This window comes from Botrytis fragariae, assembly GCF_013461495.1.
Source record: "Botrytis fragariae strain BVB16 chromosome Unknown tig00000161, whole genome shotgun sequence".
In the NCBI taxonomy this organism is placed as follows: domain Eukaryota; kingdom Fungi; phylum Ascomycota; class Leotiomycetes; order Helotiales; family Sclerotiniaceae; genus Botrytis; species Botrytis fragariae.
Genome location: NW_023500998.1, coordinates 789,157 through 811,072, shown reverse-complemented (window position 1 = coordinate 811,072; position 21,916 = coordinate 789,157). Strand labels below are relative to the sequence as shown.

At 42.0% G+C, this 21,916-nt stretch overlaps 5 protein-coding genes across 5 annotated transcripts; 2 read left to right on the top strand and 3 right to left on the bottom strand.

Moving 5' to 3' along the window:
* Positions 1–2,029: 2,029 nt before the first annotated feature.
* On the bottom strand, positions 2,030–3,424 carry Bfra_009413 (putative nitrogen metabolite repression responsible protein; the record flags this gene model as incomplete). The annotated part of the gene is made up of 1 exon (XM_037339755.1): positions 2,030–3,424. One exon carries the CDS (start codon positions 3,422–3,424, stop codon positions 2,030–2,032), a length of 1,395 nt encoding a protein of 464 aa, XP_037189805.1.
* A 4,714-nt stretch (positions 3,425–8,138) lies between these two features.
* Positions 8,139–9,965, bottom strand: Bfra_009412 (uncharacterized protein; the record flags this gene model as incomplete). Its single annotated transcript, XM_037339754.1, has 1 exon — positions 8,139–9,965. One exon carries the CDS (start codon positions 9,963–9,965, stop codon positions 8,139–8,141), a length of 1,827 nt encoding a protein of 608 aa, XP_037189804.1.
* Positions 9,966–12,093: 2,128 nt separating this feature from the next.
* On the bottom strand, positions 12,094–13,725 carry Bfra_009411 (uncharacterized protein; the record flags this gene model as incomplete). Its single annotated transcript, XM_037339753.1, has 2 exons — positions 12,094–13,526; positions 13,659–13,725. The coding sequence occupies 2 exons, from the start codon at positions 13,723–13,725 to the stop codon at positions 12,094–12,096; spliced, it is 1,500 nt and encodes a 499-aa protein (XP_037189803.1).
* Positions 13,726–14,279: 554 nt separating this feature from the next.
* Positions 14,280–15,464, top strand: Bfra_009410 (uncharacterized protein; the record flags this gene model as incomplete). Its single annotated transcript, XM_037339752.1, has 1 exon — positions 14,280–15,464. One exon carries the CDS (start codon positions 14,280–14,282, stop codon positions 15,462–15,464), a length of 1,185 nt encoding a protein of 394 aa, XP_037189802.1.
* Positions 15,465–19,212: 3,748 nt separating this feature from the next.
* On the top strand, positions 19,213–21,579 carry Bfra_009409 (putative glycogen synthase protein; the record flags this gene model as incomplete). The annotated part of the gene is made up of 5 exons (XM_037339751.1): positions 19,213–19,285; positions 19,349–19,446; positions 19,507–19,782; positions 19,837–21,392; positions 21,444–21,579. 5 exons carry the CDS (start codon positions 19,213–19,215, stop codon positions 21,577–21,579), a joined length of 2,139 nt encoding a protein of 712 aa, XP_037189801.1.
* Between the last annotated feature and the right edge of the window lie 337 nt (positions 21,580–21,916).

Sequence of the window (21,916 nt, the reverse complement as noted above, 5' to 3'; positions counted from 1 at the left end):
ATGAGCATGATATTGAGATACTTGGTAGTTTGTAGGATTTAGGTATGGATTTGGCTCTTGGTGGAGATAACTCTGCGGAGTATTGATGAGAGACGCTGAGATATTGGTAAAGGATGGAACGGGATGAGATGGAATGTCCGGTGCTAGTAATGTTTGAATGTGTTAATTGGGAATACCTCACTCACTCACTCGATGCGATAGCATACGGTGGCTGTTGTATTACGTTTATCTTATATATGAAATTCTACTTATTATTATTATTATTATTTCTCTATCTTTGCACAGCTTGCTGCTTGTTGTTTGTTTGTAGATGGATATGAATTTGTATACAGGTGAACATTGAATCCTGATACTAATGTTGACGTTGATATCGATTTTGATGATCTTCTAACCCAAGTGAAAATCATCAAATATACACTTCACGAACTTGACTCTTGGGGGATTTCGTCTCGTTTAGATAACTCAAATTCTGATTCTCGTTTCGTGGGATGCAAATCGGATTGATCATGGTGTAAGATTCAAGATTTCAGAACCTGTGTAGACATCTAAGATATCAAAATGTCAAGATGTCAAAATATGAAGAAGTTGAGAAGTTGAGAAATCGAGAAGTCGAGTATTGAAAAAACATAACTCATCTCATCTCATCTCATCTCATCTTTTTCATTCTCCAGTCTGAATTCAGTACTTCATACTTAGCACTTAGCACTTAGCACTTAGTATTAAAGTATCATCGGGATTGAGAATATGTGTATAGATGTACAGATGTAGATGGGTAGTGGAAATTCTCTATGTAGGTAGGCAGGTTCGTAGATGGGTAGGTATAATATACTGACTACTTATTATAATATACCTCCTTATATACATGCTACTTACTGTCTGGGTATTATCTGGGCAAGGGGATTTGGTGTGGAGTATTTTGACTCTTGAGTGTTATTCTAGGTTTGGATGAGTGGGTAGTAAGTAATATTGGTATTGGTATTGGTATTAACAGCTCAGAACTCAGAACTCACATCACAAATCACAATATCATCAGCTCATTATTACAATTCATAATATTATCCTATTATTACAACTTGAACCAACAAAATACCTAGATGGGTAGATGGGTAGTAGAGAATCTCATTCATTATACATATACATATACATATACATATACATATACATAATCATCGTATACTTAATCATCACATTGTATACCTAGGTATGTATGATATTTTCTCTACACTAAGTAACTCAGCTCAGTTCAGTTCAGCTCACTCGCTATTTATTGAATTGTTTATTCATACATCCATAGGTATGCAAACCAACTCAAGCCACACACAAGCTCCCCTTCACCAGAAATTACATCCCCATCTCCTCCCCGTCTCCTCCCCATCTCCCTCCCATCTCCCACCCCCTAAGAATCGATAAATTCCTATTAGTGTGCCCCTCAATGCAATATCCGCCCGCCCATCCATCTGCTAATATTTCACGAGTTCTTTGTGTGGGTGTGAGAACTTTGACTTTTGAAACACAAATTTTGGGTTTGAATATGAATATGAATATGAATATGAATTGGTATGTGAATTTGAATTTGAATATGATTATATGACTCCATGCCCATCCGTCCGTCCGCCGGCCCCACCATCGCCCGCCCGCCCGTCCATGCAATGCAATATGCTATCCGTAATTCTTTTGTTGTGATTTTGTTTCGAGGTGATGAGAGAAGAGGAGAGAGAGGAGGAGGAGAGACTCCTATAATGTATGACATATAATGTAAGGGTTTCGCTTTTGTTATATCTGAGTATTTGGGTATTTGTTGCGTTGCGTTGTGTCGTGTTGAAATGTGAAATGTCAAAATGCTGAGATGTGATGTTGCATAAAGTTGCAAATAAAGTAAGTAAGTACATGCAATATTCCCATCCAATTGCAAGAAATTTTCCTGCGCTTTTGTGTGCATCTGCCGTTAAATCGTTGAAAATCGTAAGTGAATCTGTAGATCTAATACACATCACCCAATCATTCTCGAAGTTTCGAAGTCGAGGTTCTTTCATGCGAGCCACGTCTCTTCCTTTCTCGCCGGTGTGGCTTCGCCCGATGCACCCAGACCTCCGCCTATCGTCAATCCATCATCATCATCGTCTTCTTCTTCATAGCTTGCATTATCATCGGTTCCTCCATTCGTAACCTCGCTGTGCGTATACGTCCTATCATCGTAATTATCCTCCACCATCCACGTCAGTCCATTGGCGGCTTCTTCCAGCGGGAAAACTTCCCGAGCGTATTCCTCCAATCCTCGATACCCTTCCCATAATTTCATCGCTTCTTCCGGTACCTGGTCTTCTAATTCCTGCTCGGCGAAATATGGAGGTTGGCGTCTTGGATCCGAGCGTCCTAATGAATACATCTGCTCCAATGCGACCAGTTGATCTTTATATCCTCTTGGAATCTTGACTCGTACTTCAATAGTAGGATTGTGTTTATATTTTACTGGACGACCGACACCGCGGGAAAAGGCGGCGCAAGCTTGTTTGGGAGAGAGAAACTCATAAGCGAGAGGTATGCGACGAGGATTCGAGGAAGAAGCCGGTGGTCCATCTTTAAATACTTGTAAAACTGCGGGTCCAACATCATGTTCGGCGTCTAGCCATGGTAAAGGTACATCTGGATGGAAAGGAGCTTGCCACTCAAAGGAACCGTCGGGTTGAAGGGCCATGCAAAATAATGGGTATGGTAGCGATGTGAAGTTGTTGTTATAAATTCCAGTGTAGAGAAATGTTGATGGGAGAGAAGGGAGTTTGGTTCGGATATATGTTTCGACTGCATATTTCTCGGACCAGAGAGGTAATGATGGCCACGAAGAGGAGACGACAGAGTGATTGGGCATAGATGAATAGATGTAGTGCTCTATACCAACAGCTGCAGCTGCATCGGCCAAAGCACAACCAATGGCATATTCATCACCCCAGAATGTAGTATTGATAAATGCTAATTGCGCTCCATGGAAAAGGTCTTGAATGAGTGCATCATTTAGTTTGGTAGTCTCGGGGTCTAATGTTGGCGATGATGATGAAGATCGTTTGATGAATAGGTCGCCTACTAGGACAGTAACATTTGGGAGTGAAGATATTTCAGATGCTACTATCCCGTCAAGATTTCGTAATTGAGCTCGTACATTATAGCCCACTGCACTAGCAACGCGGATAAATGATGCAGCCTGTCGTCCGGAGGAATTGACGACAGCGATAGTTTTCGATGGAGTGGTCATGGATCGTTTTGATGGACGATCTGAAAGAGTTGGAGGAGGATTATAAAAAGAGAAACTATCAAGAGGGGAACTTTCGGGATACGAAGTGCAAGGTGCGTGTTTGCGATTTATGGGTTGTGGTGGTTCGGAAGGTCGAGGTCTGATGGCGAGGGTAGCCCTCGGCGTTGCTGAGGGCATTGGATGATGTGATTAATTGTCAGACGATCTGTTGCCTTTGAATAGCAAGCAATGATGCAAGGCTAATTTTTTGTGTTTTCCTCCAGAAGAAATTTGTGGCTGAAATCTCTCTCTTCCGAGTTACTCCCAACTTTAGACGAAATGGAAATTACTGTTTACTTGTAAGGGAATTCCAATTGAACCCTTGCTGCTCCTTCAGACAAACGAGGAAATGGAAGCGGAGAAGGTTCCTGAAAGGGGGTACCGACGAATCAATTCCTCTGGTGAGAACCTGCGCTCGACAAATATGAATCTAATGGTCGAATTGAATAGATGGGTCGAAATGCAATGCTGTACGTCGATCACAAATGCCAAGTTCTTTTTTTTGGGGTTAAATATCCTAGGTATAGTTCGAAAGTGTTCGAACTCGAGTTATTCAACTTATAAACTACTAGACCCAGTGACACCACCTCAGCCCTCGTTTGCGAATGACCTCAAAAGGACTCAGAGAAAATGCCTGGACTGCTAACGAATTACCAAAGATGGGATGAGTTTCCGTGATGTTGGAAACTTTCTGCGTCTAAGATTGATCCAATCGGGTAATTATCTTCTTCTTTATCCGATTGATTTTTTTTAAAGCGGTGAAGTTGTTGTTTGCTTTCAATTTATTCAATAAATCCTCTCTCATCGAACGAAACGGGGGAGGGGGAAGTCAAGTGATTGAAGCTTCTTTCCTTTCTTTCTCCCTTGCAGCAGCTTCTCCTTTTGTTGTTAAGAAGGAATGAATATATTTGTTCGTGTAAGTGATTCTTTTTTTTTCTTCCTTTTTTTTCTTGATCAATCGTTCTAGGTATCGAGATAGAGATAGGAAGATGTAAAGTGTAAGAGGAAAATCTTGTACCAAGTGAAAGATAACTGTGGATGTCTGTGTCGTGGGATTATTTGTGTGGTGGTACAAGAAAAACGCAGTACGAAGAGTGATGCTTTTCTTATGCAACGAAACAAGAGATGTGTAGCAGTTGGAATAAGTATGAAAAGCTGTGAGATCCTAATTGGGTATGGAATGTAGATTGATATCGAGGGGCAATATTTAGTGAATAAAGTAGAGTAGAGAAGATAAAGGAAAGCTTTTAGTAGAGTCCGAGTCCGGTCAGTTAAGGTAAGGTAAGGTAAGAAAGATACCTTGATGATTGCTAGATGGATGCTTGCTGGTTTATGTCAATCATAAAATTCTTTCTTTCCGAGGTTTGTTTCCAATATTATATACTCCGTATACTAGGTATGTTGCATACCGAGTAGGAATGGATGGGTAAGGAAGGTTATTGAAATGTCGATGTGATAGGTAGGTACTACCCTCACAGGGAAAGGGATACGTATAATAATTACATGTATATATGTACAAGTATATATGTATACATACGTAAATCCCTTATTGCTAGGTAGTAAAAAGTGTAATGAAGAAAAGAAGAGGGGATTGGTTCAACAAGTGTACAAAAGTAGGAACATTTAATCTTTCATGACTCGGTCCACGTGCAATGTCCTTATGATCTAATTGTATATACGCCCATCGTAAATAGTTTACCGACTAGACCTCATACTCTACACTACACTTATCTCCCACCAGTCTCCACAAGCCATTCGAAAGGATCTTCCCCGTCCCCCTTTGTTCTACAGAGAGAGAGATAAGGCTAAGAAAGAGTTCGGTCAATCAATGTTCTTGTTCTTGTTCTTCTTCTTCTTCTTCTTCTTCTTACAACCTTGATGGCTACGGCAGTTGGAGTTGATCATGATATACTTCTGATCGTGTAACATGTACATGTACCTACTGCCTAGGGAGGGGTATAATGCTTCCTAGATGCAATGCTCGTGAGATCTCCTTGGTCTAATACTGCACTCGTCTCTTGTACACGTTCATCAACTTAACCGTGTAGGGACAATCTCGAATTGAGTTGTTTGAGCATGCATACACAGCAACTGCCAGCCACATATATCATCTGAAAATGATTTTTACCTAGTATGGAAAAAGTATTTTTATATCAAATCCCTTCCGTCGCTCAATCCACCATGATTTCCCCACAAAATGTAGATAAGGCGGGACCTACTTCGTAATAGAGTTTTGCGGCATCGGATGATGAAAAAAGAAACTTCATCTAATTTGACTAATTAGTGAAATGTGAAAGCAGACGGTGCACCATGTGGTCTAAGACGTTGAGAATTAGTAATAGTATCATTTTCCATCCATTCAAACACAATCTGGATGTTCTGTTTGGAGGCCAATGGGAAAATTGTATCAACTCCGTGTGTATTATGTGTGTTGCTCGTCCCATTATTTGAAATGCTATGCTGTATCTATCATCTAACCCTTACCACCGTACTTGTGCTTGTACTCTATATCATGTATAACTCATGGAAACATTTGCCAAGTCATACTTTATATGTACGAGTAAATTAACTCGTATGGCAGGCATTGTCGGTTTCGGCGTGCCAATGCCATTCCCACTCACTACAAGTGGATATTGGAATGAATGCTTCCCTTTTCGTGTCTACTCTGCCATGGAGAACTCTCAAGGACGTTGTCATCTAACCAATGAGAGGGATTCTATTATGCTGTCTTCTCTAGATGACCTCCACGTGGTGTCATCAACACGTGTTGATACCGAATTGTTCATTTAGATCAATCGGGTTGAGATACAGATCGATGAAAGCTTTATTAGGAACTTCATGCCCCAATAGTAGAGGTTTACCATGCTGTATCATGTATCATGTTGTATCACCTCGTATCAATCAATGCCCTTACTCTTTCTTAACTACCTACTCACCACTCACTCCTTACTACTCATTCGAAGTTTGACATTAAATCTGCTTTTGGTATAGACTATCAGACTATCAGACTATCAATTCCGACCTCTAACTTACCATGAATCCATGATATCAAATCAAAGAATCACGAGATCCTTATCCATCCTCCTTGAGCATTGAGGAGAGAAAAAAAAAGAACAGAGATTGATTTTTCTTACCCCATTCCAACATGAATTGAGAATCTTGAACCAATGAGAAATTTTGCTTCTCAAACCATTTCCCATTACCTAACCACATCATGGTTTACCTTGAACTGTCTTGAAATTTTTCAATGCCATGTCGCCATTTCTTATAATTATTACTTCATGAGAATTGATCCTTTTCCGTCCTGTCATACATATTTCCGTGATTCTTCACGATGGAATTGATCTGGACTGCGAATTCGGAATACCGCCATTTCAATGTCTCATTGTTCCCAGAGAACTCAATTTTCAACATCCACATGAACCAAAGGGTTATTTTGGACCGAATAGTCAATCTTATTCTGCTTTGCGTTGCGTTGCTTTGCTTTGCGGCCAATGAAAATATTCTTAGCTAGCCATATGAAAGTTTCCATGACCCATTATTGGATCTTTTCACTTCAACAAAAAAATTCACCTAAATCTTATACGAATTACCCCTTCATCATAGGCGACAGAATCTTCCAGATTCAACAAAATCAAAAAAAAAGTCCCTCATCTCATGGGCCATAGGCCATGGCTCAAGCTTTCCCCCCTCGCACTTTCACGTGGTACAAAATAATCCGTACCGAAGAATGAACGACGATTAGATTCTCGATTTCTACGGGATGAGCCTTGTTTTGGAAACTATTCTCCTAGCTCAAGAGTCAATATGCATGGACTTTGCTCAATTGAGAAATTATCATGTCAAAGAAATCCGGGGTAGCATTAGGGGTAAAGACCCTGTTTTTGCCTGTCTTCTTTCCCCTCTTCTAATGAGTCCTGAGTACATCTTTCTCTCCACTTCTCAGCCCTCACCCAAAGCAATTTTCTCGCCGCGGAGAAGGATAATTTTAACATGACGAATACTTGGTGTGATTTCGGGTCATAAGTATGAATGTGAGAATATGATGGGAAGGCGGGTGATTACCCCGCAGATTCTCGAATCAATACTCTTTTGACGTCAATGTACTTCGTATATCTTCTCGTTATCTTATCTATCTCACTCCTCAGATCTTTGCCCAAATTCCTTCATTTGATTGGAGATGTCTTGCAGTTCGTTCGGCTGCAATGCAACCAACTATTCATCCAAAATGCAAGGAGACAGATTTGGTCATGAACCTGAACTATCCTTCTATCCTTCCCGCTTTTAACTTCCATCGTCCTTGCAGAGAATCGTTTTATTTGCTGCCACACCACTGGGTTTGCATATGCGTGAATCATTCAGGCAGGTCCTCATCGCAAGGCGGAAATTCTGGTCATGATCCATCAACCACTTCACAACCATAAACGAAACCGAAACATTTCGAACTTGGCTGACTAGCTGACCAATTGTTCCAAAGATTGTTTTTTCATGAGCTCCGATTTTGGCTAATATCACTCGGATTGGGTGGCCAATTATCTAGGCGATCTCGCATAGCTGTGTGTGCGAACAGTGCCCATTGGTAAACTTGCTCTCGCCCACTCTGCAGATATATATGCATTCAAGTACCATGTACTCATCTACCAAAGGCTTCACACACATGGTAGGTGCTAGTTCAATAATGAGTATATGTAAAGTACTGTAATTTGGTAAATTAGATAGTTTCTACAAGCCAATAGTCCTATGAACTCGCATCAAGGACAAAATTCAATCCACAATGTCGAAAAGCATTGAACCCCATTTTTTATCTTCCACGCGAGGAAAAAAAGCAAGAACATCAAATTGCAAGGAAAATTCATTGTAACTTCTTGATCCAAACTTTCGCCTCTGCCAGTCTTCTGATAGCTGTTGGATATTCTGGACTTCCTATTCGCTCTACCAATGAGCTCCACATTGCACTGGTTAGAGCTTTTGAGGTCTTTGCCAACGATTCATCCACTTTCTCTACATTTCCTATAGCATGTTCATCCTTATATAATACTCTCGCTGCCTCAATTCTGTCCGCTGCATTCTCCCATCTCTTAAGTACTGACTTGATGGCTTTTGCTATGTTAGCCGTCGCTGCTGAATATGTCTTGAATGTATTTGGTGGAATCTTGATACCAGGCTTTTCAAGACCTTGCTTGAGATCATTGTAAACGTCTATAAGCATTTTCCCGATGGAAGGACAATTGGGCCCTTCTTTCTTCCCAAGTATTTGACAGAGAATTTGTTCGCCTTCGCGATATGTTTTTTGTGGAATGTCGGTGAAGTCGTGATGTGTGATGTTATGAGCAGCTCTTATCCAATTCGGATGATATTCTTCGAAACCAGCATTCATAGCATACCCATCGAATATACCTGTAAGTTCTGCAGTAGCTTCAATTTGCTGTTCAATGAAGGAACGCCACGCGTGATCTACTTCTCGATTCTTTTCGACAAACTTATCGATTGTCCAGAGGAGCGGTTGAGACTTTTTTCCTTCGCTTTCCACAACTTCTCTTCGGAGTGCTTCGATAGGTAGGGCAGCTTGATTAAAGGGACTATCGGTTAAATTCTCAAGAGTTCCATTCTCATCCAATGATATCTTCGCAATATCACTGATAGCAGAGGCAATCTCAACCACCGCATCCCCATTCGCTCTCTCGGCCTTGACCTTAAACTTGCTCTTCATCGCTTCCTCAGCATTCATTTTCATCGTCTCCATAGCAAGCTCATTTTCCTGAGCCCACCGACCTGCATAAAACCCAACAAGAACAACGACAAGTGGAACGATAAGCCACCACAACCAACCCCACCCATATTCTCGCGAGATGGTCGCGACAATCCCATCGGAGAGCGGAGGCGGCTTTACCGTCTGAACAGGAGCAGGCACGCGACGCGGTGCTAGTCCTGGTTCATCCACGGGCATGTATCGACCGCCCATAGCAACAGATCGCGGAGGTCGCTGATATGACTTTGCCTTGCTTCCGGTATTTTCGGGCTTCGAAGCTCGTTTCTGAGCTTTGGGTAGAGGGACTGCTGGAGATGCCTTTGTCTTACTTCCGGCGTCCTCGGTTTGGAAAACTCGTTTCTGAGCGTTGGATGTAAAGTCTTCCAAAGAGGACTTTGCCTTGCTTCCCGTGTTCTCGGGCTGCGAAACCCGTTTCTGAGCTTTGGACAGAGGTACTGCCGGAGATGGCTGTGCGGCTTTCGCATTCCCGGGTTGGGAAAGTCGTTTTTGGGCTTTGGAGAGCGGGGCTGGTGCAGGTGCGGGAGTCTTTTCTGGGGCTGGGGCTTGGAATGGAATATCCGTGCGCACGTTGTGCTCTCTGAGATAGTCATTGTGTTTTGCGAGAATTCGCTCGGTTTGCTGACGAGCTTTCAGTTGGAGGGGTGTCTCGGGGACATTTCTCCTTTCGACGTTTCCTCCTTCACCTTCGGAAGCTGAAGCTGAAAGTGACGAAGCGGGAGAACTATCAATACTGGAAAAATCTGCGAGATCGTCGGCGAGTGTTTGGCCGCGGCGGGGCATGGCTTTTATGGTGCTGGAGGAGCGACGGCGACCGACTGGGACTCTGGTGTTGCTGGTTGTATTAGGGGAGGTCCCACCGTAGTCCGGGATGGGACCTGTGTAGTTTTGGAGGATGCTTCCGGGTCGCATTTTGAGGTGGGGGTGGTGATTTTGATTTTGAGATGTGGTAGGGTGGGATGAGATGGAGTGGAAAAGAGGCAAGTGAACTAAACTGAATTGGACTGGGCTATGTTTCGTATTCACAATCCCTTATATCTGTGAGATTTCCTTCGTTTTCAGAAAAAGGTCGCTATCATAGGTATGTAGTATGTATAATCACAAATTACAAAACACGCATGCGCCTACACATACCTCTCTCTCTATCTCCCTCGCTACCTACCTCGTACAAAATAACTAACTTCATTCGTATTTCACACACCACAACAAAGAAAACAGATCATGAAACAGCGGGTTTAAATTTTCTGACAAGGGAGTGGGGTCTTTTACTATTCTTTGTTTCTAGTTTTGGGGGGTTAAGGTTTGTTCTTGGGACGAATGCGGACTTTTAGGGAGGTTTCTTTTTCTTTTTGTGTTGGGGGGTTTTTGGAGACGTTGGGATAGGGTAGGGTATTATCAAGGAGATTATGCGTGGATGAAATGTGTTTTGGGTTGTACTACTGTACTTTATTATACCTCGATTTGTTCACTCTTGTTAGAATGATTTGGAGTTGGTTTGGAGATGGTATATCTTATATCTGTTGATGTATACATACATAGGTACATAACTGATATCTAATATACAATACTTGATATCTAATATCTAATATCTAATGATGTATATGTAAATCAATCAATCAATCAAGATGGGATGAGATGAGATGAGATAAAATAAGATGAGATGAGATTGATTAATACCTATCCTTAACAAAGAAATCGGAGAGTTATATCTTGATATCTATCTGAGTATCTACTACACATATAAGATTTCAATTAACTACCTACCTACCTATTAATTTTCAGTTCGGGAATGGAATAGATGGTTTATTCGCAGGTATCTAGATATAAGTATAAATAGGATGGATGCGATGAGATAGGATAGCATACTAGAATAAGATACTAGTAGTAATATTTATATATGATATGATTATTGTAGGCTATTTGTTTCAGTGTATATTTACAAAAGATCTTTAGAACAGGAGAGAATCTCTAATCTCTAATCTCTAATATTCAAATTACTTCAACATCTCAGATCTCACAACTCGCTCCTAATTCCAAAGTCGAATAGATAAGAAAAGAAAATTTAGTACAATTACTCATCATTCCATGTTCGTATTTTATTGAAGAATTGAAGTATATACATATCTATATTTATCTATATATTTCACATACATATATAAAAGCATTTTTCATGTAAAGATGAATCGGTATATCTAGTTGTATCTATATCCTAATCGATCAATATCGTTTCAATAGCGGCTCGGGTAATGGTTCGAATTCGAGCATTTGTTGTATCCTGTGAGTATCTTGTCTTTTCTAAATTTTCATATTTGGGAGATGGGGTGAGATGAAAAAGAAATGGATGAACTGGATGAACCGGATGAACTAAAAATGAATGAATGCATTGATGAACCGAATTGATGAACTAAAAATAAATGATGATTAGGAAGACAACAAGAGAGAAAGGAAAGAGAAAGGGGGAAGCCATATCAATCAGATAAGGATAGAAATGGAGATGGAGATGGAGATAGAAATAAAAACAGAGATCAAATGGAGGTAAAGATAAGAAAGAAACGGAGTCTAGAGGGGTTTAAAATTTAGAAGAATGAAAATGAAGAGAGTTTTGGGGGAATAGTCTAGTTGTCATTTATATCGATTAGGTGGGGATAAGTATGTGGATGTAGATATGGATTTGGATGTGAATGTAGATGTGAATCAAGAGTGTTTCAGGGAATTAGGGGATAAGAGAATCAGAACATCACTTGTCACATATGTATATATACATACACGATAGAAAATTTACAGTGAGAAGTATATTAGATAATAGATATTACGTATACTCCGTAAAGAAAATATGATTAAGTAACGAGTAATGAGAATAAGGAACAAGAATGAGTTCGAGTCAAGGAAAAAGAAAGAAACATCTTACCTATTATAAATTTGTACTTTGTACCGTACGCCACTGTATCAATAGCACAATACAGGAATGAAGATGGAAAAGGAAAAGGAAAAAGGTATAAAGAAAGAAACAACCAACTAACCAAAACCCCCTCTCCTCCACCTACCACCTACCACCCCCTCCTCTCCCTCTCCCTCGCTTCCCTCGCCTGCCTAATCCTCCACCTCCTACCCTCCAAATCCAAAATATCCACCATTGCCACATCCCCCTCCGCATCAAACCTACACATGCCTCCACTCTCCTCCCCTCCACACCCACCAGGCGCCATCCCCCATCTCCCCCCATCCCCTCCCTATCATCTTCCCCCACCCACACATCTCTCCCTCCTCCCTCCCACTCATTTTCTCCCCAATACCTCCCTTGCTGCACATTCCCCGGATGCGGCCAGATATACGTATTCTTACTTGGAATTTTCGTCGGATCGCCTTTCCAGTAGCCATCCGGACGGGGATACAGGGAATTAGAGGGATGATGGAGGTTGGGATGGGGACGCCATTCGCTGTGTGTGCGAGGTAGGAGCCAGCGGTAGGTGAGACAGTCGTGGGATTTGTGGGCGGAGGCCTGGCAGAGAGTGCAGATGGAGGAGCGGTAGCGGGCTTGGTAGAAAGAGGAATCGGGGTGGTCGGGATGGTCGGGGTTGGGGGTTTCGGGATGGGTGAGGTAGGGGAGTTGGTGGGTGGGTTGGGGAAGGTAATCAGGGGTATCGGTGTTGGGGTTGATGTGTTCGCGAGCTGGGGTTTGGTTTTGGTTTTGATTTTGGTTCTGATGATTGAAATACTGAGGATCGGCATACTCATACTCCATCTCCGTACCAGCATGGAATTGCGCATGTCCAAAATCCACAGGCGGGGTTTCGGTAATGCTACACGTCCTGACTTGTGCTCCGGGAGTAGAATGATATTGATTATATGCCGCATCGATTTGTCCCCTATTTTGGCCATCTGGGAAACTGACTTTCCTCGCGCGCGCTGCACCCGGGTTTGGGTTACTGATAGGATGGAATCCCTCTTTCTCACAGGCATTATTCCAATGACCCGACTCTTTACATTTTCTGCAAGGCCGGTTGGGATATTTCCCATTTGGGAAAAATTGGGTTACATCTTCACCAGTTGGTGCGAGGCATTCTCCCGAATCCGAACTTGAGCTTGAGTCTGCTTGTCCATTACTTTTATGATTCCCATTGCCATTTCCATTCCCACCATTTTTCGATTTCCATGTCCGACACTGATCTTCCCAATGATTTCCCCCACACTCTCTACACCCTGATGAATCCTTCCCTCTCTTGCCCTCTCCAGCGGGATTCTTGCGACAATCTGATTCCCAATGGTATTTGCCCTCGCAAATACGACATTCTAAGAATTCTTGGGATACCCTACCTTTATTTTGATCTCCTTCATTGTCGTTTCTTCCTTTACCTCTTTTCCCTCCTTTATTACTATTACGTCTGGGACTAGAATCATTAGCACCACCACCAGAATTGGAATTCTTACGTCTGTTTTTATTATTTCCCATTTTTGCTTTGGTTTTGCTTTTCCCTTCTCTCGTTTGCTTGTATGAAATGATAAATATATCTCTATGCGTCCAGCGCTAGTATAATTGTATGAGAGTTGTGATTGGTGTAATGAAATATATGTATGAATATAAAAGTGTATGAACAATTTACTTACTCGAGTTATTCTTGCTCTGTTGTGTTGAAAAGATATGCGTGAGTAAAAGAATGGAATTGTTCAGCATCTGTATCGATGAAAGTATATGTATCTGTTCTTCAACAAAGAACGATGGTTTCTTTATGAGAAAGAATGAAAGGGGAATCAAATACATTGTAAGTTCTGTTTCTCGTTCATTGTTTATTCAAAAAGAACAAAGTCAGAGACATAATTCCTTTGTATATATCTAAGCGATAGTCCAGATTCTTTGTGAAGGTTTCCTTTTCCTTTCATGCTCTGTTCCGAATTTCTTTCTGTATAGCTCATTCCCTAATGAACGCGATGTTAGTGGCATGATAGGGAGGCAACTGTGTAGATATATTGCTTGATGATTTTCACACTGCAAATGTACCGTTGTTCATGAATTTCTGAACAAGTGCTCGTAAAGTGGTATAAATGCTGCGTGATTTGGATGTGTATATATCATCCATTAAGTACTGACCAAGTGTTTTCTCATATACAAACTCTATTCGACAAGATAAATATTTGTAGTAAGCTAGACTTCTATCAATACTCATCATCTTATCATTAGAATATATTTGTATCAGAGAATACTAGAACCACACACAAAACAATTTCAAGATGTCATCCTGGAATTTCACCGGTGTTGATTTCGACAACATGCTTGATGAACCATCTTGGGCCCTTTCTCACTTACCTCTTAACAACAGCTCAGAGTTTATTCTTGAGGCTCCAAAAGAGGGGGAGGAAGAATTCGAAACTATCCCACGAGATACTATGTATGATGGAGATGAAGAAGATTCTAACGAGGATGATTTGGATGATTTGCTTCTCCAACTCGAACAGGCGGAGGAGCAAGAAAGATTAGCACAAGAACATTACAGTCGAGCAAAAGATAGCGAACAACCAAACTCCCTAAGCAACAGCTCAGACTACTCACAAGAATCTTCCCTCAACCTCCAGTGTCCTCTTCCAAGAATTAATATCTCTTCAAACATTCGCCAAACTACATTCGTTATCGGCAACAGTAATGAAATCGAACAGAAAGGTAAAGAGAACGCCCCCAGGATATCCGAGGTGCCCCGTCGAAAAAAGCGAGTCCAAGTCCCCTCACCCAGATTCGATTTACCAGTTCGAATTATTGATTTTGCTAAAGTATTCTCTCCAAACACTTCTGAAACAATGGACAACGAATTTGTTCCCAATACGTTAGAAGGTTTTGAGACTATGAACTTTGGCGAATTGATACAAGACTACGAATCTGGCGAGATTTTGCACCCAACCGAAGCCCAAAAGTTCCGCTGCGACCTCGAAAACCCGGAAAATTTCAGCATGGAACCTCATTGGTTCCATGACACTAAATACACGAGGTGTTGGTGCATTCATTGTATTCAATATCGCAAAACACAATCCACAGGTGAGCAGATGGAAGCGCATGATTACAATTACCGTTGCCTCTGTTCATCTTGCTCAGAGCTTTATCACGAAGCCTTGCCTAAAGGTCGATACTGTAATTGTGAAAATTGTACTAATGTCAATGAAGACCAAGGTCTTACAGATCAAATTGAAGCATTTGCTGAACTCCAAAAACAGATCCGACTCCAATCACCCGAACGACAAATTCAAGATTCAGAACAACTTGTTACTGAGACCCCACAGAAGTTACCGTTAGACCTTCTTTGTGAGGAGTCTACAACGATTGCAAGTGAGTCCAATGGCGGCCCCTCAGAATTAGTTAGCATGATTCGTGAGAACTTATGGTTGGATTCTGATTCTGGTACAGTTGGTGATTTCGACGAGGAGTAGACTTTTTCATTATAACTTTTCACATGGTTAAATAAGGTAAGTCGTAAATATATCCTGGTGATATACTCTGCGCGGAGAAAGATAAACCCATGAAAATCTGGCAACAATAAAACTCCCCAAAAATAACCAAGAAAAAAGTACCGATTGACAAAAAAGATTTTCCGCAATGACTTAGGAAGAGTGAAATAGATATATAATTTGTGATTGCAGCAAAATGACCTACTCGGTATAAGGAGGACAATAGAGAATGAATATTTCTTTGTTCCCATAGGGTCAAAACAGACCTAGCGAAGAAATTCTCGATAACTTGATTGGAACAATAAAACCCATACTTAGATGGAGAATTATGGTTATCTGGTACTCGAGCAGAATTCAAACATGGAGATTGTAATCGCATTTTATTGGGTTTTATTTGTGATGTAGAAAATGAGCTCGCGGGTGCATACTTTCAAATGAGATGAAGAGCAAACGCAACAAGCTTTTCGGGGACTCAAGACTAAAAAATAGGACTCACTGCGCAGGAACTAAATTCTTTGTACTTGACCAAAGAAGCAATTGAACTATGCTCGTTGTCTTAAAAGCATTGGTTGGATTTCGGGATTTCGGACGATCATCCCGTTCGTCTAGATAAATGTTCAAATTGAGTTTATAGAATGAAGATTGCATCATCTCATTTTTGTGGATGTTTTGTAGCATCGCTGGATTTCTGTTGGAAAATCAAACTTTTCTCAAACTAAGAATCATGCATTTTGAGGGTAAAACCCCACGAGTTTGCATTATCTTTGAGAACAATGAGTCAAAACTTTTGGGCTGCACCTAAATGCAGGTACTTGACTGCCTAGAGATCCCAAAGTTCCCCATGGTACTTGCACGGTGAGCGTTAACAGGTTTATTAGATGAAGGAAGGTATCAACACATCTGCATCGCCAACGAATACATAGCCACTTCGGAAATGATACAGTACTGACTTTTTTGATCGACATGAAGTAATTCAGTGAGAAAAAAAAAATATGTCTCAATGCCCAATATAGAAGCGATTGGTTCGAAGAGAGCCTAGGGATGCACATACATGCATGGCATGTTGACATGCGTTTTATTTTTGTAATAACCCTCGCTGATAGAGGCGCTTAGCAGCGTCAAAGCATAGATAGAAAGGTTAACCAGGGTGACTCGGATGTTTCTATTGTTGTTCGGTGAAGTGAAGGGATGTTTTGTCCCCAATTTCTGCTGATGGCAGTGTTTCTCCTGCTTCTCATTCATTTTGCGATATTCTCAACGAGTGGCGCCTAAACTTGCTGGGGGTTTGTTGTTGGGCTGAAGAATTGTGATGAGAGTAATGAGCGGTTCGGGAATGATAGGAATTGAAGAGAATTTTAAGGAAGTAGGATTTTTATTATGAAGACAGTTCTTCACTCTCATGAATCTTATCAGATATTGCGGGATTGCCGATGAAGCTCTGAGAAGCCATGGTCTTGACCAAAAGAGACCGGATCGATCTAAGGTTTCAAGGGACCAAGATTGAGACCTTAAAAAAGCATCATGTGACTGTGAACGGATTAGCTGCATGGAATTTTGATCTGGGGGTTTGAGCAAAAAGTGGATGTGTGGAAGTGGATCCCAAACGCGGAGTATGTTCAAAGAGTTTGTGGCCGAATGAAAGCGGATCCATGGTGAAAGGATCATCTCTGGAGGGCAAGAGAGAAAAGAGGAGATTGGATATCTGGAGACTTGGAGATTTGGAGAAGTGGGATGGGGTGGAATGGTTTTTTTTTTCTTTTAGGTGGAGATTTACGCAGTGGTGTGGTATTCTTGAATTTGTGTGCCTATGGAGATGTGTTGTGCATGTGTTATGACAACAATGGCATGGGAAAGTGGTAAACATGACGATTATGAAGGATTTTCACTCGGCGTCATGTCGATATGGTTGCATGAGCTGAGCGGATGGGATTTGACGTGTTTGCCTTTTTGAGGGCACGAGTTTGATGATTGGGAATGTTTGTGCAGCCTTCAGCATCTCATTGCTTGGTAAGAGAGGCAAGAGACTAAGAGATGGATGGAGACGTAAGAGACATAAGACCAAGAATACATTCGATTCGTCGGAGCCAAGAAAAGTATCGTGTAGATAGTCGCCCACCGGGGGGTACACATCGTACGGAGGATGGTATGGATGTTGCTAGTCCAGTCACGAAAAGGAAAAAAAGTTGATTTGGTAGTGAAAAAGGAATACCGTCCCCGATGTGTAGGTAGGCACTGAAACTGTAAACTGTAAACGGCAAACTGCAAACTGCAAACTGCAAACTGCAAACTGTAAACTGTAAACTGTAAACCCCGCACCGATTTGCATAAATGTGAATTCATTGGCACATGCGTGCATATATTGAGAAACTTTACCCCTTCATGAATGATTAGCGTGAACCGACCGGATTCTGACAGATTGAGGTAGATGCTCAAGTGCTCAAGTGTTCAAGTGTTCAAGTGTTCAAGAATTTAATGAATGCTCTCCCTTGGGCCATCATTTTTGACGCCCATCGTGAGACGGAAAGGGAGACGGACCTCTTGTCAAATTGTTTGCAGGAGCGACGACATACTGACAAACTGACCTACCGACATATCGACATACCGAGTAGTCACACATACCAACCTACGCGCTTTTCTAAATTGCTTTTATTGCTTGCAGTGCTTCACGATCCCGTCTGCGTCATGTTCAGCATGTTCAACAAGGATGGCGAGCTTTTATTTTAAACACCATCCAGAGTGAAGCGCCTCCTCCGGTTTCCCCCAATTTGCCATATCGGCTGGGGTGCGGCCAATCAACATGTCCGTTCCCCGCCAGATCCACAGAAAAATTCCATAATAGTACCGTATGTGGCTTAGCGTTATGGCTGAAAGAGGAAAAGCTTGGACCCGACCAACATCTGGGCCAACCTTCCGATTTCTTTTTGATCGCTCGATACCGGGAAAGGGAAGGGAAAAGGGAAATTGGAAAGACAAAACTGGTGAGATATCTTCCAATCTCCAATCTCCAATCTCCAAAAAATTCAACCATTTCTTCTTCTCACTTCATTCAATCGTTAGTTGATCCACGACGTGTACACGGAAGCAGAAGGGAAAAATTTTCTTCACTTATTTGTTGTACAACCGTCTTGTCAGTCTGTATATTAGCCTCGGGCTTATCACATATCAGCCATCTAATAATTCTCTTCCCTTATCAACTTCTACCCATCCATCTGTGAAAGAACGAGTGGGAGCCAATTGAACAACGTCGTAAGTATTTCCGCCCAATGGACTGATTTCAAATTCACTGCCAAAGTATGGAGGGGTTGCGGCCACTACTCTACTACTTGACTGGCGTTTCTTGCTTTTCCCTTATGATCTGTACAACAGCAGAGGTCATTCGTACAGCCAGATTGACATACGGTAAACGCTAATGCAGTTGTGGGGAAAGCTCTCTTAGTTCTACCATTCCCATAAATTTCGTCAGAGGAGCTCCGAGCTTCCTTCCTTGATCACCACACAACTCGCATCCAAGAAGATTCAAAACTCGAGAGAAAGAAGCAGCCAAACAATTGTTATTTGCCGTAGCAGTATCACTCTTACATTACACATACATTCTGCTTCTCAACATACACACTTTTTGGATCTCGAACTTTGTTCCTATCCTCTCAAATATCTGCACGCCTGCAGTTTCCCATCCACCCCACTTTAACAGCTGATTCACATAGCGACATCTGTCGCAACCTGAGTCAAGATGTCGGGAAAAACAAACCGAGATGTCAAAAATCACTTTCTCTTTGAGATAGCCACCGAGGTTGCTAATCGAGGTGAGAAACAATTCTTCATGGCAAATAATGTGAAGAATATCTACTAACACTCTCCCTTGAAAGTTGGTGGTATCTATTCCGTCATCAAATCAAAAGCCCCAGTTACCACAGCAGAATATGGAGACCGATACACTCTTATCGGTCCTCTCAACAGGCAGTCGGTAAGTTCTAGAGATTAAAATCATTTTATTTATTTAAAAAGCATGCCTAACATTTGATAGGCGGCAGTGGAAGTCGAGGCATTAACACCAACGAACCCCCACCTTGCAGCAACGATAGAAGCTATGGAAGAGAGAGGAATTCAAATGGTATATGGCCGCTGGTTGATTGAAGGTGCCCCGCGAGTTCTCTTGATAGACACCAAGAGTGCCTACAAGTTTTTGGATGAGTGGAAGGCCGACTTGTGGAATACTGCTGGAATTCCATCTCCGCCTGGTGATGACGAAACCAACGAAGCAGTTGTCTTCGGTTACTTGGTTGCGTGGTTCTTAGGAGAGGTGAGTGCACCCGCATTGCATGCATATTGGTGATGAAAACTTACACGTCTACAGTTCGTCGCACATGAAAAAGAAAAGGCCGTCATCGCACATTTCCACGAATGGCTCTCTGGTGTCGCACTTCCTCTATGCAAAAAGCGCCGCATCGATGTTACTACCATTTTCACTACCCACGCAACTCTCCTAGGAAGATATCTCTGTGCAGGATCAGTGGACTTTTACAACAACTTACAATGGTTTGACGTGGATGCCGAGGCAGGAAAACGTGGTATTTATCACAGATACTGCATAGAACGTGCAGCGACGCATTCTTGTGATGTCTTTACCACTGTTTCGCATATCACAGCATATGAATCTGAGCATCTCTTGAAGAGAAAGCCAGATGGTGTTCTTCCCAACGGTCTGAATGTCACCAAGTTCTCTGCCATGCACGAGTTTCAAAACTTGCATCAACAAGCAAAGGAGAAGATCCACGATTTCGTCAGAGGTCACTTCTATGGACACAACGATTTTGATCCTGAAAACACACTTTACTTCTTTACCGCAGGACGATATGAGTATAGAAATAAGGGTGTTGACATGTTCATAGAGTCATTGGCTCGTTTGAACCACCGCCTCAAGTCTGCGGGATCAAAGATGACCGTTGTCGCATTCATCATCATGCCAGCACAAACCCAATCATTGACTGTCGAGGCTCTTAAGGGACAAGCCGTAATCAAATCGTTACGTGACACTGTTGATGTCATTGAACGCGGTGTCGGAAAGAGAATCTTCGAGCGTGCCCTGAAATGGCACGAGGGTGAAGTGATGCCTGATGAGAAAGATTTGATCACCAGTCAAGATCGTATCCTTCTCCGCAGACGTCTGTTTGCTATGAAGAGACATGGACTTCCACCTATCGTCACCCATAACATGGCAAATGATTCTGAAGATCCAATTTTGAACCAGATCCGCAGAGTCCAATTGTTCAACCATCCTTCGGACCGTGTGAAGGTCGTTTTCCACCCAGAGTTCTTGAACTCTGCCAACCCAGTTCTACCAATGGACTACGATGAGTTCGTAAGAGGTACTCATTTGGGTGTCTTTTCTTCCTACTATGAACCATGGGGTTACACACCAGCAGAGTGTACAGTCATGGGTGTGCCAAGTATCACAACCAACTTGTCAGGTTTCGGTTGTTATATGGAAGAGTTGATTGAGAACTCGACGGATTACGGTATTTACATTGTCGACCGTAGAATGAAGGGCGTCGATGACTCTGTGAACCAACTTACCAGCTACATGTTTGATTTTGCTGGCAAGAGCAGACGTCAACGTATCAACCAGAGAAATCGTACCGAGCGATTAAGCGATCTTCTTGACTGGAAGCGCATGGGAATGGAGTATGTCAAGGCAAGACAATTGGCATTAAGAAGAGCATACCCTGCATCATTCGACGGCGAAGAAGAGGATGATTTCATTCCTGGCGTGGAACAAAAGATTTCCCGCCCATTCTCAGTACCCGGATCCCCAAGAGATAGAACCGGTATGATGACACCTGGTGATTTTGCCAGTCTGCAAGAAGGACGTGAAGGTTTGAGCACGGAAGATTATGTTTCCTGGAAGCTTCCGTAAGTCCCACGAAGAATAATCAAAATGATCTAGTGCTAATAATTTAATAGTGAAGAGGAAGACCCAGATGAGTACCCATTCCCACTCACCCTCCGAACGAAGAAACCAAACGGATCTCAGAGCCCATATGGCGGTGCACAAAGCCCATCGGAGTATGCCATAACTAATGGGAATGGGATGAAGTGAATATAAAGAACAAGAAAATGGTTAGAAATGGTGAATAAAGGAAGGAAATAAATGGGACCAGGATGACTGGAGGCAAACTACGAGGACGATAAATAATCATGTACCAAAATGTCTATACTGCTTTTCTGTTTGCATTTCTGCGTTGCTATCATGCTACTTGTATCTCTGCGTCACGCTACCGCTTGCAATTGTACATTCAATACCCTCTTCGTTGTGAACGTTGGTGGTTTTATTTATGCATGGGAATGGGTCGCAAGTATATTTGTGTTTATCATTTTAGTTATTAGGAGAACTTTTTGAACAAGAAGAAAAGGATGTAGATGATGGATGGATGAAG